Consider the following 17,260-nt stretch of genomic DNA (forward strand, 5'->3'; position numbering starts at 1 on the left):
ATAAGTATCCTGGTGGGAAGCAAATGGAGATAGATTCAACGGACCTTTCATGTTTCCCCCATGTAACTGGGTCTTTAAGTGCAATGCAGAAAAACAAAAGTACTTTACAAGGCATTCAAAACCAAAAATGGGGAAAATTTGGAATAGCAAATATGAATCACAGTAGGGCTGATTTTATGACTTGTTATCAATAAAATTGATGAATTACTTTGATCAACTAAAAACTGAGATTACACAAAGAAAAATGATTATATGAAAAAGGTGATTACTGAAATACATGAAGGACAATCTTTATAGTTAATAAAGGTACAGAGGTAGAGAGATGAACAAGTCAAGGAACAATCAGATAAAACAGGATGAAAAAGAAGATTTACAAAACATTAAGATCACTGCTTCATTTACTGAAGGATGAGACAAGCTCTGTTGCACCATCCATGGTACGTTGATTCCTCATAATACTGCTTTGGTATTTTTGCTTGTCTTTTTTCTTTTCTTTTTGATGCTCATGAGCAAAATCAGAGAGATACTCTTTGTGCATTTGTGATCAGTCACCACATGAAGGTTTTTCACACAGAATTTTGTGAATGAGAAAAATAAAACAATATAAAAATGCCAGTGTATGTGGTGCTAACAAACTGACTTGCATGCCTGATCGCAATGGACACCCCACTGTATTTGGCATACTACTTGAAGGTACTCCCCCCCCCCCCTCGCCCCCTCCCACCCACACCTCCCAGCACACCTGGTGCCCGTTTCATAAAACTTGTCATCAGTGACAAGTTGTCATAGATGTGACAAGCTACCAAAATCCTTGCATCTGATTGGCTGAGGGCAAATTTGTCATAGATCTGTGGCAATTGTCACTGATGACAAGTTTTATGAAACGGGCCCCTGGTCTCAGTATGAGCATCTTAATACCTGGTTGAAGAGATCTGTGGCATCCTTTCCCAGTCCCCTCTCCAGCTCTTCTGCCCCACCCGGGTGGTACTCCATGTAGGGGGTGACGTTGTATACTTGTCCTGTCGATTGCGAACAAACAACAGACAAAGCATACTGATGATGAATCTCATAGACGGATCTAGATCTCTTGTTCATACTACATTGGAAATTCACCTCTGGCTGATATGACACAAAGTTGCAGGAGCCATTATCTTTCCATCTGAAGGAAGGTTTGATGCTGATCATCATGAAGGGTTTGTGCTGTCCAGATGCATAAATCATTAATGTCCTTCAATTGAGTTTAAAGCTACTTGTTCATGAAATACAAGTTTCTTATGCAGAACTGATTGTGCTCACATCATGCAAAATGAAAAATTTAGTATTGCAGATATGAGCTGAAGGTGTACTATGAATGAACACTGCTCCTCTAAACCTAATGAAATTTATTCAGCAAAATGCAATGTACAATGTATGCCTGATACAAGATAAAATATTCTGATAAATGGCTGCTTCACAATGATTAATTACACAATATGAGATTAGGTAAGCAGCTAGGTGAGCACAATTATGTCAATGGTCTGCACTGATCTTCTTCTGTGAAGAAGCTGTGTCTTTACAAGCACATCACCTACAAGGACATTACAGTTACTTCTTCAAAATACTAGTACTGACATTACGTACTGTTTACTAACTGCCTTATTGGCATCATGCTGGTTTCTTAATGAAGAAAAACACTTACAGAAATGTACACAATGAGCTCATTTGATAATTGCTAAATAATTGCTAATTATCCACTCTCACATTATGGAACATACATTGTACATATATGTGACCGTGCACCTCAAAACGAACATAAAGTCGCACACACTGATTTTGCGTGAGGACTGAAAATAAATGAAATGGGTCAACCTAGCCGAACTTGACTTTTTCATATTTTCTGAAAGAGCGGATCTTCTTTTACATTATGCTAAAATTTGGTATCATAAAACGGGCGGAAAAGTGTGTTTTTTTAGCAGTTTATCTCGAACATTTTTGGTAGAATAGTGTGATTAGGTGTGTCCTTAGAATCCCTTTTTCATTTCTGAAAAACCTTGTCCACACTCTTCACTTTCAACTCTAATAACTTTTGAAAGGATAGTGCTACTGCTTTGAAAGTTGGCATTGATTATGGACAGAATGTGTTAATGAGGCATGCTTAATTTCAGTTTAATCTGATAATCTCTTCATTGTTGTCACTCTGGTGGTTAACTTCCTGTCTTTTGTCCCGTTCATCGCACAGCCAGCACGGTTTGGTAAAGATTAAGCGCTTGAATAGACACTGTACTTCAGAGCCTCTTTTCTCAGTTCACACTTTTCCTGAGTTTGTGCTTTCTTTCCAATATTTAGATAGGTTAGGAGAGTCCATTTGATTTGAGTTATACATCATTTTAAAGCTTAAAGTCTGCTCTTTCAGAATATGGTCTTAACTAAAAATTCATGTCTGGCGACTTTTTGTTTGTTTTGGGGTGCGGTGTCACATATACACAATGTACATTTGAAAAAACATGCGGATGCACTGGGGTTAACTGTGTACATGTACTATGAGGAACTACTAAGCAGATTTCTTTATTTATTCTTTTAAAAAAAAATCAATACTGCTATGATATCACTATATCTGTGGAGCTCATGCTGTACAAACTTGAATGGAAAAAGAGAGGGCAAGCATGCAGGTAAATTCATCCTGCCTACCTGTCCTGATCACCACTTTCCACTGAAATATAACTTTCTCTCTACAGTTACAGCTTACCTCTGTACAGAGCATTTCATGAAAAATGATAGAAATGAAAAGGCACATGCTCTCTTCGAGATGTCTATCTTGAGAGCTCATGAGTCAGGCAAAGGGCAAGGATTATTTGCAACTTCCACTAATTCAATTGATTAGTGTGGCACTAATCAATATAGGTACTGCCTATAGCAAACTTCAGCACAAGTGCATTACTTCATTACAAATTCATGCAATACAAACATCTCAAATTCTCCAATATATGATTCTGAAGGTATCAGTTACCTTGGCCTTTGAATGGTACTTTGGGTTTTCAACAAACACTAGAGAGACATGTGTCAACAAAGAACGCCTGCCACAGCTTTTCTAAGATCTGGAAATGAGATATCAACATTAATTTCACTCCAAGATTGGCTAAGTCCAACATATTACTTACGTGTGTATGATCTTTTGCCCCAAACTACTTCAGAGTGAATCATACCATAGTCATCAAAGATGATCTAGAGATGAAATTTTCTCAAGTACTGAAATACTCTAGAATTGCTAAAGAGATAACTGATAACAATCAGATTCTAGCATACAAGTTTGGCAAGTCTGCCAAGAGTGTATCACTTTTCAGAAACTCCCTGGGCCATGATTCCATCATATTATGTACACAGTTTGGCTCCAATTGTTTTTCTTCTTGAAATAAACTTATCACATTTGAATAATGAATTGGAATGCTTAACCCTGACATCAGGCCAAGGTTTTGAATATTTTGTTACCAGTACATATTTTACAATAATGTACTCATTTTACCATTGACGCCAACATCTTACATATACTGTAACATGCATAACTTGGATGTTTCTGTATATTAATGTGACTAAGACATGGCGAGGGAACAATCCAACACATGTAAGTTATGCTGAGTTGAGGGGGAAGGTGCATTTCAATGTCTTTTGTTAAACATTTCAGTACTTGGTAATAGCAATGATTGACAGATGAGGTCATCTCAAGAATATTGGTTTGGACGGATTTTTTGTGGGCATTCCCAAGTAATCTGAAGAAAAATACAAGAAAAAATAGTTAAAAATATATGAAATGTTTCTAGATATCCCTTTTACCGAAAAAGTAATGTTGACGTACATCATAAATCCACATGCATTTAGATTTCAGGGCCCCTTTAAGCTTTCAGCACCTCAATTCTAATCATTTACTCTTTAAAGGTCAAGTGTCACTAGAAGTAGAAAACAAACTGTGAATGATAATGCACTATCTTCCATTTTCCTCACCTACTGTAGATAATGAATTTATCTCTGTAAAAATAGTCAAATATTAGCAGGAATAAAATATGGTATTTAAACCAATTTTTTTTTTTTTTTTAAACTGGCGAAAATTAGTGTGAAAGATAGTGCTGCTTCTTAAAATTACCTGAAGTGGATTTATATTGCATAACACCTCTAGGTGTTAGAGGGTTAAAAGGTTAAAAGGTATGAATCACTTCCAGATAAGAATGGTGTGCACACATCTATCAAAATGGGAATCTGTGAATGGGTGCACGGGAAGGAGACTGTAAGTAAACTGACCTGCATTTTTGAGGGAGCGGGAATACAATTTGAGAGATCAAAGTCCACATATTTGAACCTCCAGGAAAATGAGGTTTGTACAATGGAGGCACTGTGCTAATCTCACACAGAATTCAAAGCTTTATCCACTTCAACCTGCGTGAAATATTATTGGTAAAAATATTTGCCCCTCATTCCACAGTTCCACTGTGGTAACTAATGAACAGAAAGGACAGTACAAATGTATGTCGGGCACATGGGAAATCTCACAGCACAATTCAAAATCTATACACAGACATAACAATAACACAAATCAATTCACACAGCAGATGGTGTGCCTTTTACACCATTACAAGAATACTCCTAACACAAAACTATGAATAGAGGACTGTTACGACCAAAATCACTCCGAGAATGATCGCACAAAAGAAACAATCAACTGATGTTCAGGCGGTTTATTAACAGTGATATTGTAGGTACAGACTGGTAATCGGTTTCACATCAGTACAATAATGATCAATAGAAATAAATATAAGTCAGTAATGGAATCACTTACGTACGCATTACACGCAATATCCCTGGAAATGTCCAAATACGATGCTCGATGCACAAACGAATGATCCGCGATGCACCGATGAATGATTCCTCTGACGTAACTCCAGAGGCACAGGTTACGATAGTCCACGGTATAGATCCGGGGTAAAATCCACGATATACGTCCACGGCGAAACGTGCAGAGTCCAAATGTTGTGACGACCACGTCCAGTTGATGCGTTGAATGATGATTCACTTAATATTGTCCAGCTAGGAATCCAGCCCGTCACAGCTTTTCCGTAGCAATGTCCATTGACATAAAAATGGTGTCCATCCCCAATGAAGGCAAATTAATTATCTGCAGGCAAAATGTCTCCCAGGCCAAGTATCTCCACAAACATAACAGGTCAGCAGGTATTAAACACAGGACTGACTATAACAAGTCGCTTCAGAGCCAGAAGTGACGTAACTCTCAGAGCAGAGGTGTTGGGTACTCTGCCTACTGCAGAATTTCTCTAGCTTATATACTATCTATTCACCCCTTCTAGCACATTCTATAACTCTCTCCAACCTACTAGCCAGTCTAAGTTCCAGGAAACCTGGATGACTCACTGCCTAACTATGTACAAAACATCACTGCCAAGAATAACTACCAATCACATTGGGCTACAGGGACAGTGCCTCACTCAGCCAAATATGTTAGCACTTCCCAGAACTTTCTGGAATGGGTGAAATCATTCTAGATTGAGTGAGCTATAATGTATTTCCTGTTACATGCATGTACTGTATAGCTACATTGTATACCACCTAGAAAATTCTCCTCTGATCTGGTCAGCCTGTATGTACTATATCTATACCATATAGAATGTTCTCCATGAATCTGGTCAACCTGTGTACATACACATTAAAACAGCCATGCATACAGTACATCATACATATGTACATAACTACTAGTGTGTACATTTGTGACACCATCCCCCATGGGAAAAAGAAAGCCTTGCCGTAGCAAGGGTTTCTTTTACCTTCACAATTTCTCATTATTATTTACAATGAATGTGAGGTAAAATCCAAGTCAAGCTACAATAATCACATACTATCACATGCTTTTTGGATAGCTGTATTAATTCCATGTTCTCTTTTCATGGATACCATTTACAATGATATTGCTTGGATTCTCGGAGCTTATACAATCATATCAAACTGTTTTGCACACATTAATGAATATGCTAAACACATACACTGGAAATGATATGCGGTGAAAACTTCTCACCTTTGATACTCTCTTCATGTTACACTCTTGATAGAGCGTCGGCAATTACATTGTTTTTGCCCGCCACATGTTTGATTTTGAATGCATATGGCTGCGTCATCATGCTCCATCTGAACAACCTGTTGTTCTTCATTTTGAACCGGTCTAAAAAGACCAAGGGGTTGTGGTCAGTATAGACCGTGATCTCCCCTTTGCTATTTGTCAAGTACACTTCGTATTGCTGGAGGGCAAGGATGAGACTCAGAGCCTCCTTCTCAATTGTGGAGTACTTCTTCTGGTATGCGTTCAATTTTTTGGAGAAGTAGCTAACTGGTCGTTCAGTGCCTTCTTCATCTTCTTGGAGCAAAACCGCTCCCACTCCTACATCGCTAGCATCTATTGCCACCTTGAATGGCTTTGCGAAGTCAGGAGCTGCCAAAACAGGCTCATTAGCAAGGACTGCCTTTAGTTTCTCGAAGGCTCTTTGACACTCATCAGTCCAGGTGTACTTTGCCTTGCCCTTCAGCAGGTTTGTTAGGGGGGTGACTACTGTGCTGAAATTTGGTACAAATTTCCTGTAGAAACCAGCCATGCCCAGAAATCTGAGCAACTCCTTCTTGGATTGGGGAATGGGAAAGCCTAGTATAGCCTCTACCTTGGCTTCTCTTGGCAATACTTGTCCCTGACCGACTACATGCCCGAGATACACCACTTTGGCCTTTGCAAATTCACTCTTTGCCAGATTAATCACCAATCCGGCCTCCTTGAGTCGATCAAAAAGTTGCCGCAAGTGTGTAATGTGCTCCTCCCACGTGTCACTATACACTAGGATATCATCAATGTATACCACACAATTATCAAGTCCGGCAATGATTTGGTTTGTCAGCCGTTGGAAGGTGGCTGGAGCATTTTTCATGCCGAATGGCATTACTTTGCATTGGAACAAGCCATCTGGTGTAGCAAAGGCAGAAATCTCTCTGGCTTTGTCGGTCAAGGGCACTTGCCAGTATCCCTTTAGAAGGTCTATTTTACTGACATATGCAGAATTGCCGACCCTGTCAATGCAGTCTTCAAGTCTGGGAATGGGGAAAGAATCTGTTTTCGTCACGGCATTCACCTTTCGGTAATCTATACAGAATCTTTGAGACCCATCCGGTTTGGGCACCATGACGATTGGGGAGCTCCAACTGCTTTTACTAGGTTCTATTATGTCATTGTCTAGCATGTATTGAACCTCTTCCCTTACTTTTTGCAGTTTGCTCGGGTTTAGTCTGTAAGGGTTTTGCTTGATAGGGTCAGCATCTCCTACATCAACATCATGTACAGCCAGAGGGGTGCAGCCTGGTTTGTCTTTACACAGTTCTTTGTACTCATGTAACAGACTAGTCACATCTTTCCTCTGATTTTCAGGTAGGTAGTTCAGTGCCTCATCTACTTTCCCTAACATCTCTGAGTTAGACAACCTGGCACTAGAGGGCTCACTTCCATGCTCATCTTGAGCTTCTCCCTCTTCCTCTACTTCCTCTTCTACCACCTGAGCTACGCCTACCGGCTGACCAGCCTTTCTCTCATAGTACTCTTTCAGCATGTTTACATGACACACCCTCTGATCTTTGCGTCTGTCTGGTGTACTGATCACATAGTTCACATCATTGAGTTTCTTTTTGACATAGTACGGGCCACTGAACTTGGCTTTCAGTGGTTCACCTTGTATGGGCAGCAGTACAAGAACTTTGTCACCTGGGTTGAAAGTTCGGGCTTTGGCATTTTTGTCTGCCTTTCTCTTCATAGAGTCTTGCGACACTTTCAAGTGTTCCCTAGCTACCTCACAAGCCTTTGAAAGCCTTTCACGAAACTTTGACACATAGTCAAGTAGGTGGACCTCATCATCCTCAGTCATGAATTTCTCTTTGATGAGCTTCAGTGGGCCCCTAACCTCATGACCGTACACCAGCTCAAATGGGCTGAAACCCGTTGACTCATTTGGGGAGTCCCTCGTTGCAAACAGCAGGAAAGGGATGCCCTTATCCCAATCCTCGGGATACTCCTCACAGAACGCCCTAATCATTGTCTTTAGGGTCTGGTGGTAGCGCTCCAACGCACCTTGGGATTGGGGATGATAAGCTGACGACTTCAGCTGCTTCACACCCAAACGATACATCACCTCTTGAAATATGCCTGACATGAAATTTGACCCTTGGTCAGACTGCACTTCCTTGGGCAACCCATACCTAGTGAAAAACTGCACTAGAGCATCTACCACAGTCTTTGCAGTGATATTTCGCAATGGGATAGCCTCTGGAAACCGTGTAGACATTTATCCATGATTGTCAAGAGGTACTTGTGACCCGACCTAGTCCTAGGCAAAGGTCCAACACAGTCAACTAGAACCCGACTGAATGGTTCTTCAAACGCAGGTATCGGAATCAATGGCGCCGGCTTCACTGAATGCTGTGGTTTACCAGCCACCTGACATGTGTGACAAGTCTTGCAAAACTCAGCCACATCCACATTCAACCCCGGCCAATAAAAATGCCTCATGATCCGATCCTTTGTCTTTCTGACGCCTAAATGGCCGCCAACAGGTAACTCGTGAGCAATCCTCAAGATCTCACCGCGGTAACTAGGAGGGACAACAACTTGACGGACCACCGTCCAATCCTCATCAGCTGGCCTATGGGGAGGTCTCCACTTCCTCATCAAAATGCCATCTTTGACATAATAGCACTCAGGGACCTTTTCAGCCTCAGCCTCAGAACACGCCGTCTGAGACAAGCCTTTCAACTCAGAGTCTGCCTGCTGTGCTTCAACCAAGGAAGACTTGCTAAACAGCCCATCACTGTTAGCCTCGGAGCCTAATACAGCAACCCCATCATTTAAATCCTTGAAAAAGGTTTCTGCCAACCAAACACCGGAATTCTCCTCCACATCAACAGAATCCGCATCATCTTGAACAGCTCTACGAGCCTGAGACCTAGTCACAACACAATCTGGGAAAATCCCAGGAAATTCCTCCTGCAACTGCTCAGTTTCAGCAACCACCACTGGTTTCTCCGAAACAACTGGAGACGCAACCACCTTGTCCCCAGCCAAGTCATTCCCCAACAAGAAGTCAATGCCTGCCATGGGCAACTCAGGAACAACTCCAACAGTGACAGGACCAGAAACTAGGTCACACTTCAAATCCACTCTATACAGTGGCACTGACATATAACTGCCATCAACAGTCTGAATCAAGACTTTTGCATTCACTGCACTATCTGGTGGAAAAGTCATACCACCATCCACCATCAACGACTGAGAGGCCCCCGTATCCCTCAGGATGACCACTGGCTTACCTGCCTCACCAGAAGTACATGGGGTCACCTCACCATCAAACAAAAAGCTACGATAGCTCTCATCCACCTGCTTCATCCTATCTTTGAATTTGGGAGATTGACTTTCAACGGCCTGTGTTTCACTGAACGGGACACTGTTTTCGGGTAGGACACTTTTTGACATGACAAATCCCAAGTCCTTCTTTGTTTTGTTTTGCAACTTCCAACATTGTGACTTTACATGCCCTGTCTTGTTGCAGTGAAAACATTTGATGACATTTGCACTTGTACTGGACCCTTTGTCAGATTGAGGCTTTGGTGCCGATGAAGTTTCAGAACTCGTGCCTTTTTCAGAACCAGCATTCTTTGGATTGCTCGACTGAATTTTGTCTCTCTTGTTTCCAGAGAAATTCCTGAAAGGTGGTCTGTTGTCATTTCTGTGGGTCAGCTCATACTCATCAGCCATCAAGGCTGCTTTATGCAAATTTGTCACTTTGTGATCATCCAAATGTGACCTCACACTGAAAGCAACACTCTTTTTGAATTCTTCCAAGAGAACAACCTCACGTAGGTTATCAAAGTCCTGATCCACTTTCAGGGATCTGTACCACCTATCAAACATCATTTCTTTTTCACGAGCAAACTCAACATGTGTCTGGCCTGGTTTGCGGTACGAATTTCTGAACTTGTGTCTGTACGCCTCTGGCACCAACTCATAAGCATTCAACACTGCTTTCTTGACTGTAGCATAGTCACGTGATTGCTCTTCAGAGAGAGATGAGTACACATCAGCTGCTTTGCCGACAAACACACTTTGAAGGAGCAAGGGCCAAAATTCCTGTGGCCAGTTCAAACTGTTAGCTACCTTCTCAAATGACACAAAATATGCATCAACTCTATTTTCTTCAAACTTTGGCACCAATCTAATGTTCTTGGCCAAATCAAATTCAGAGGGAGCCCTTTCACGATTTCCAACAGTCTGTGCATGAGTCAATTCTATCTCACGCAACTTCATTTGCTGCTCCATTTCGAATTTCCTCATTTCCATTTGTTCTTTCTCCCTCTCTCTTTCTAATCTCATCTTCTCTTTTTCCAGTTCTACTTCCCTTGCTCTTTCTCTCTCCTTCATTTCCAATTTAGCAAGCTCAAGCCGTGTTTGATCTGAAATTTGAGCTCGATCTGGAGTATCAATTTCTTCTTTGAGCTCCATGTGACCAGCTACTAAGTCAAGAATCTCTGCCTTTCTTGCACCTTGTGGAACATCTACATTTAAATGCTGTGCAACAGCGGTCAAATCACATTTGCGTAACCTTTGCAAATCTTTGAGGGACAAATCTGTCCTCTGAACAAATGCCTGAACATCCATTGTACTGATTGACATTGTCACACTGTATTACACACAATATACAATTGAACAATCAACTCAACTGGTATTTTGTCTGTACCAATGTTCTAGATTCCGGAACGTTCCAAATTCTATATTTTGGCTTTAAATTCAATTCCCGGACAAGCCCCCAATTTTGTTACGACCAAAATCACTCCGAGAATGATCGCACAAAAGAAACAATCAACTGATGTTCAGGCGGTTTATTAACAGTGATATTGTAGGTACAGACTGGTAATCGGTTTCACATCAGTACAATAATGATCAATAGAAATAAATATAAGTCAGTAATGGAATCACTTACGTACGCATTACACGCAATATCCCTGGAAATGTCCAAATACGATGCTCGATGCACAAACGAATGATCCGCGATGCACCGATGAATGATTCCTCTGACGTAACTCCAGAGGCACAGGTTACGATAGTCCACGGTATAGATCCGGGGTAAAATCCACGATATACGTCCACGGCGAAACGTGCAGAGTCCAAATGTTGTGACGACCACGTCCAGTTGATGCGTTGAATGATGATTCACTTAATATTGTCCAGCTAGGAATCCAGCCCGTCACAGCTTTTCCGTAGCAATGTCCATTGACATAAAAATGGTGTCCATCCCCAATGAAGGCAAATTAATTATCTGCAGGCAAAATGTCTCCCAGGCCAAGTATCTCCACAAACATAACAGGTCAGCAGGTATTAAACACAGGACTGACTATAACAAGTCGCTTCAGAGCCAGAAGTGACGTAACTCTCAGAGCAGAGGTGTTGGGTACTCTGCCTACTGCAGAATTTCTCTAGCTTATATACTATCTATTCACCCCTTCTAGCACATTCTATAACTCTCTCCAACCTACTAGCCAGTCTAAGTTCCAGGAAACCTGGATGACTCACTGCCTAACTATGTACAAAACATCACTGCCAAGAATAACTACCAATCACATTGGGCTACAGGGACAGTGCCTCACTCAGCCAAATATGTTAGCACTTCCCAGAACTTTCTGGAATGGGTGAAATCATTCTAGATTGAGTGAGCTATAATGTATTTCCTGTTACATGCATGTACTGTATAGCTACATTGTATACCACCTAGAAAATTCTCCTCTGATCTGGTCAGCCTGTATGTACTATATCTATACCATATAGAATGTTCTCCATGAATCTGGTCAACCTGTGTACATACACATTAAAACAGCCATGCATACAGTACATCATACATATGTACATAACTACTAGTGTGTACATTTGTGACAGGACTTCAAATGAAACAAAGCATGACCAAATCACATAAAGATGCCCAGACAGGTAAAAAACAAGCAACCAAATATATAAACAAACACACAAACAAACGAACAAAACCCCTCAGAAAATGTCCCAACAGGAGGTTGTGAAGGAGTGTATATAATGGGCGAAGCCACGAATGCGTTACGACCATAGTGTTCTACACTAACTGACCCTACACCAGTGTTGTATCTTCATCAGGCTCTCATCCATTTTTAAGATAATCAGTGTGCACAATTTATGGTAAAGCAGTCTTTCCTAGATGGATTTTATGCTGCAACACAAAATAAGAGTCCCACTGACATATGGACATCTTTCACTCTCACACAACACTTAAGAAACAGTCATCAGATTATTTCTAAGTTAGTTTTACAGGTAAGATATTTTGCATTATGGTTTTAAGTTGAGATGAGAGGAGCATACAATACAATTTGGTATTGCATGTGAATATGCTGAACATGCTCCCCTGCTCAATACAAGAAACATGCCTGGCACTATAAATATGAAACAAGCATTTCTCAAGTCTTACTGACCTCTGATGGACAGCCAGCCATCATGGATCTTATTATGCTTGGCCAGCTCTTCCTCGGTCACATCCATCCGCTTGCCCTGGACGCCGTTCAGCTTCTTGCCCTGCTGCTTGCCCAGTCTCACCCAGTCCATGAGGGAGCGGCCAGGCTTGAGGGCAACCTTCACACGACTGGAAGACCCACTAGCCCCCGCCGAGGCAGGACTGAGCAGCGATGACGACGACGTAGAGGATGATGCCCTCTGTGGGGAGTTGATGGCAGGGAATTGCTGCTTGGGGACCGTCAGACTCACCTGGGGGTTCATGGTTTCCTTTCCTTGCATACCCAGCTGTAGGTGTCTATAACAAGAATTCAAAGAAAATGATTGTGAGGAACAAAAATTAGTTTATTATCCTTCGGTGCTGTTTACCTTGCACTATTATGCAACTAGTCCTACTTCAGTCGAGGAACCTACCAGGTATGGGAAAGCAAAGCAAAGGAAAAAAAAAAAAAAAAAAAAAAAAAAAAAAAAAGAGTGGACCAAAACAATTCTATCATCACAACACTCTATAATTCATCATTTATATGAACAGGTCACTTAACAGATAACGGATGTCTGTGACATTTTGAAACAGAACAAATATCAGTCATGACAATCTGTTTTTTAAAAAAAAAGAAAAGAAAAGAAGAGATCTGCAAATCTGGACTGGGAAAGGAAGACTTTTTGACAGGTGTAACACAAGTTGTACAATGGAAACACAATCTGCTATTGGAATTAACTATCAGTTATAGCATTTTTGTAACTTATGTAGACTGCATTAACAATTGATCAGACAATGCCCATGATCTACCATATCATACAAACTTACATTGGGAATTATCAATACAAAGAAAAGACAAATCCATCAAAACATTTGCAGTTTGGTCATTGCCATGATTAGTGCAGTGGTGCTAATAATAATGCAGTTTCTTACTCCATATTAAAAAAGCATTCTCATACATTATGCAACAACAAACCCTATAACCTTGATCCTAGGACTCGGGAACGTGCACTCGCAGGACGACATACATGTTTAAACCGCAGCAGCGACCCCAATACGTACATACAGCGCCCCGCGCCGGGGTTACATACATGTATGAAATAGACACCTTAGGAGTACAAAACTGGAGTGTACACTGTACATATTGGTGCTTGATTTATGATCAAGTTACTGTATACGCCAAATATGTTGCAAGGTTTTTATTTTCACGAATTTTGTGAGTCAGGTGCTATTTGCGAAATTATAGACACATGAAAATAATAGTGTTTTGAAAGACTTTTCACGGAGCAATATTTCAAGAATTATGAAAGCCGACAGCCTACTTTATTAAGGTTCTAAACTATTTGTGCTCTTCTTTCAGATTTAGTGTCAATTTGATCGTGAATGTTATACCCTTGACCTTGAAGTGCTTTTTAAAAATAGCTGTAAATTTGTTAACTACAAATTACACACATGACAGGTGTTTTACGGCATGATATACTTGTGATTCTTTCACAAACAGAAAAGCTTTTTATCGTGTAAATGTTATATCCTGGAATTAATCTATAGGTTCTTGCTGTATTCGCACAGCCTACTTACAGCGTCTGGTCGGGCTACTCACACACACTATTCACGACACTCGTCACTATAATTAAGACACTGGCGTCACTACCAGTCTAGACTCAGACTCTGCCCTCTGCTCTGGTGTCTCCAGTTAAATTTTAGTTGTGGGGTTTTAAACGAACTCAAGAGTCAAGGTATACAGATTACAAAATCATGACATAATCACTTAATCAGAATCTACTTTAGATCCTACTCCTAGCTAGTTCACCCTATTCCTAATTCCTTGACCGACAAGTATGTCTAATTCCGCGAAAAACTTCTCATTTATAATAATAGCATTTGCTGGGTCAGTTTTTAAGAAGCGAAAAACTGACCCAGCAAATGTCATTATTATAACGTTAAATGAGATGTTTTTCGCGGAATTAGACATAGGTCTACTTGTCGGTCAACCTAATTCTAGAAAACATTTTTGAGTTTGAATGTAATGATTACCCGAGTTCCTGAGCTTCAGCTGAATACTTCTGACGTTGGTCCGTGTTTCCCGTAATAATGTTGTTCGAGTGCTGCGCTGACCCACACGTAAAAATGTATTCTTCAATTATTTTAACCCAATTTAACGTTATGTGAACTGTACGTAGGGTAGGGTAGGCCACCAGTCAGCCAGCGGGAAGGACTGATCATAATCAATGCTGATTAGTGATGAGTGAAATTCATGAATGCCTTCCTGAAAAGCAGTAGAGTTCCATTTCTAACGTTAATGGTAATACCACGATACTGCTACGATTTCAGGTAGCTTAGCGTTAGAACCAAAGAAACCCCTCGAGCACTACCACAATGTGCCTAGACAACATCTAAATTACAGAAGGCAAGAAGCCAGCCAGGCGAAAATAAAGAATACAAAAAATCAACCTGCAGTGTGTGGTGCTGGCTAGACTGCGACTGGCTGCTTTTCTTACGGCAGCTCCTCAAGCGTAGCCGGCTGGGTACGGTCGTTCCTCAGGTAGGGTCGGTCTCCTCAGACCGTTCCGGTGCGCTGCCGCTGCGCTGACTTTAGTAGCTGTTGCTGCTTTGTGTACATTCAAGTATTGCATACACACAGTGCACCATGACACCCATTTAGAATTTTAGTGGGCACGCAGCGCGCGACCTATGTGCGTACGCCTGGAATGTCGTCGCACAGGGGTCCGTTTAGTAACGAGCCTTGCACATCGACTGATTTATTTCGCCCAATGCATGCATATCACACTCGACTCCCCTTCAACCATCTCGCCACAGTATAACCGTGATCCAATGAAGAGAAGAAGAGGTGTGTGTGTTGTTGTTTTTTTCTTAAGATCTAGCGTTGAAAAATAAGAATGATACACTTTTAGCAAAGCCATATTGTTGAGGAGGGTCAAACGATAGAGGGAGAGACAGTCATATTGGTAATCAAGCTTTTGATAAGGCAGTAGATCTACTACTAGTATACGAAACATCTAACATAGCTAGACTACAGTATCGAGTCGGGCGATGTTTGCACTACAAGGGACGAGCGAGGGCGAGCTTTCTACGAAAGAGGTGGATCATTTAGGGCCGAAGCACTAAATTTACGCAGCATCACGACACACAATCAATCGATAACATAAAAATGATTTCACAACTGCATAATAAATAACTTCCGGTGACCCTGGCTCATAGTACATGTACTTGTTTACACGAGGGAAGTTGCGCAATATTATTCGACCGAACTTCGCAAACTATTGGTACTGTATAAGTTCGCGTAGAAACTCTAGAGGATTAGGCCTATAGAGAGAGATGAAAAAAAAAATACAAGTGCACTTTTGTGCCTTTATCAGATTTCCTATCGAGGTTTGATGCCGCCATTCTGCATCTTTCTGTGTAATCTGAAGAGTAATCTTTAATTCTAAAATAAGAATGAAGGGTATTGGCTTCTTTGACTGTTCTTTATGAGATGAAAAATCTCACCTACAAAATCCAATACCGTCCAGCAACATGTGCAAAAGTGCTTACAAATCACAGCTGTTTGTTAGAAGAGTCATTGAAAGTCGATATCATTTTATCACTTTTCCAATTATTGTCCCCCCCCCCCCCCGACAAATAAAACTAATGCGATTTAAATTTCCAGCATAGTTGTTTATAAGCGGCACAGTAAATGTCCAAGTAGGGAGGTGTTAGAGAAGGAGAAAAACAAGAACCTCTCCTAGCTTTGTACCCATGTTCGGTGCCGCGAAGAAGTTATGAGCTCTATCTCTGGTGATGAATTGCTTCTAAAAAATAAAAGACGTGCAGCATAATTAATTATTGATCCCTCATTCACAACAATAACCCCAGCAGCAGTTCGCTGTCCCTTGAAGAATATTTGTGGCAACAGTTATTTAGTGTGTACAGAAAAGGACACGTGAACAAAAAAAAAATAGTTAAAAAAAAAACACTTCTTCAACTGTAAAATGCTATCAAACACGCGGAAACACGTGCGTATATTTGCCAATCATTAAGTCCGAAAGATTTCACATCCAGGTACTCTGGCAAACAAAATTTATATGCACAAAAACGTGCGCAAAATGGTTAAATGCTAACTTTTCATGCGATACTAATGTTCCTTTTTCAGTCTTGGGGTAAATATAGCAAAAAAAAAAATTTGAAAAAAAACTAAAAGAATTTGTTCCGTAACATATTATAACCAAAAAGTTCCATACAGTATTTCAACTTGTCAACATCTATTCTGCTGTTTTATTGGACCACTCTGGATGTGCGCAGAGATTTAACAGGCTACCCATGATGTACAAAATACACAATAATCTTGCTCATCTTTTGGCACAGGACAGCGTCAAATAGAGTCGCGGAGACGTCTCCGCGACCTCTCACCAGTTTTTCTGGTCTCCAGCAGGTCTCGGCGACGTCTCTGAGACGTCGCGGAGACATCGCGGAGACGTCTCAGCAGTCGCGGATATAATAGTCTCCGCGACGTCTCCGCGACGTTTTCGCAACTGGTGGAGACGTCTCGGAGACGTCTCGGAGACTTCGCGAAAAATCGAACATGTTTAAATTTCTTGCGACTCCATGGAAACTGTAATTTTCAGGAGACGTCTCTGCAACTAGCAAAATCTGGAGTCGCGAACTAGTCGCGAACTAGCACACGACTGGTTTCAAGCCCG

At 41.0% G+C, this 17,260-nt stretch overlaps 1 protein-coding gene across 1 annotated transcript in view; it reads right to left on the reverse strand.

Moving 5' to 3' along the window:
- LOC139710074 (cytochrome b5 reductase 4-like) overlaps positions 1 to 14,839 on the reverse strand; it is a 31,976-nt gene extending 17,137 nt beyond the window's left edge. Inside the window, exons 1-3 of the mRNA XM_071622019.1 lie at positions 14,598 to 14,839; positions 12,547 to 12,881; positions 919 to 1,019 (exon numbers count right to left, since the gene is read on the reverse strand). Coding sequence (XP_071478120.1) covers positions 919 to 1,019; positions 12,547 to 12,865 — 420 coding nt within the window. The 5' untranslated portion in view covers positions 12,866 to 12,881; positions 14,598 to 14,839. The remainder of the gene's footprint in view (positions 1 to 918; positions 1,020 to 12,546; positions 12,882 to 14,597) is intronic.
- Positions 14,840 to 17,260: the final 2,421 nt, after the last annotated feature.

Source organism: Diadema antillarum, unplaced genomic scaffold (genome assembly GCF_040938485.1).
Source record: "Diadema antillarum isolate AM-2024a unplaced genomic scaffold, OU_Dant_1.0 seq00001497_RagTag, whole genome shotgun sequence".
Classification (NCBI taxonomy): Eukaryota; Metazoa; Echinodermata; class Echinoidea; order Diadematoida; family Diadematidae; genus Diadema; species Diadema antillarum.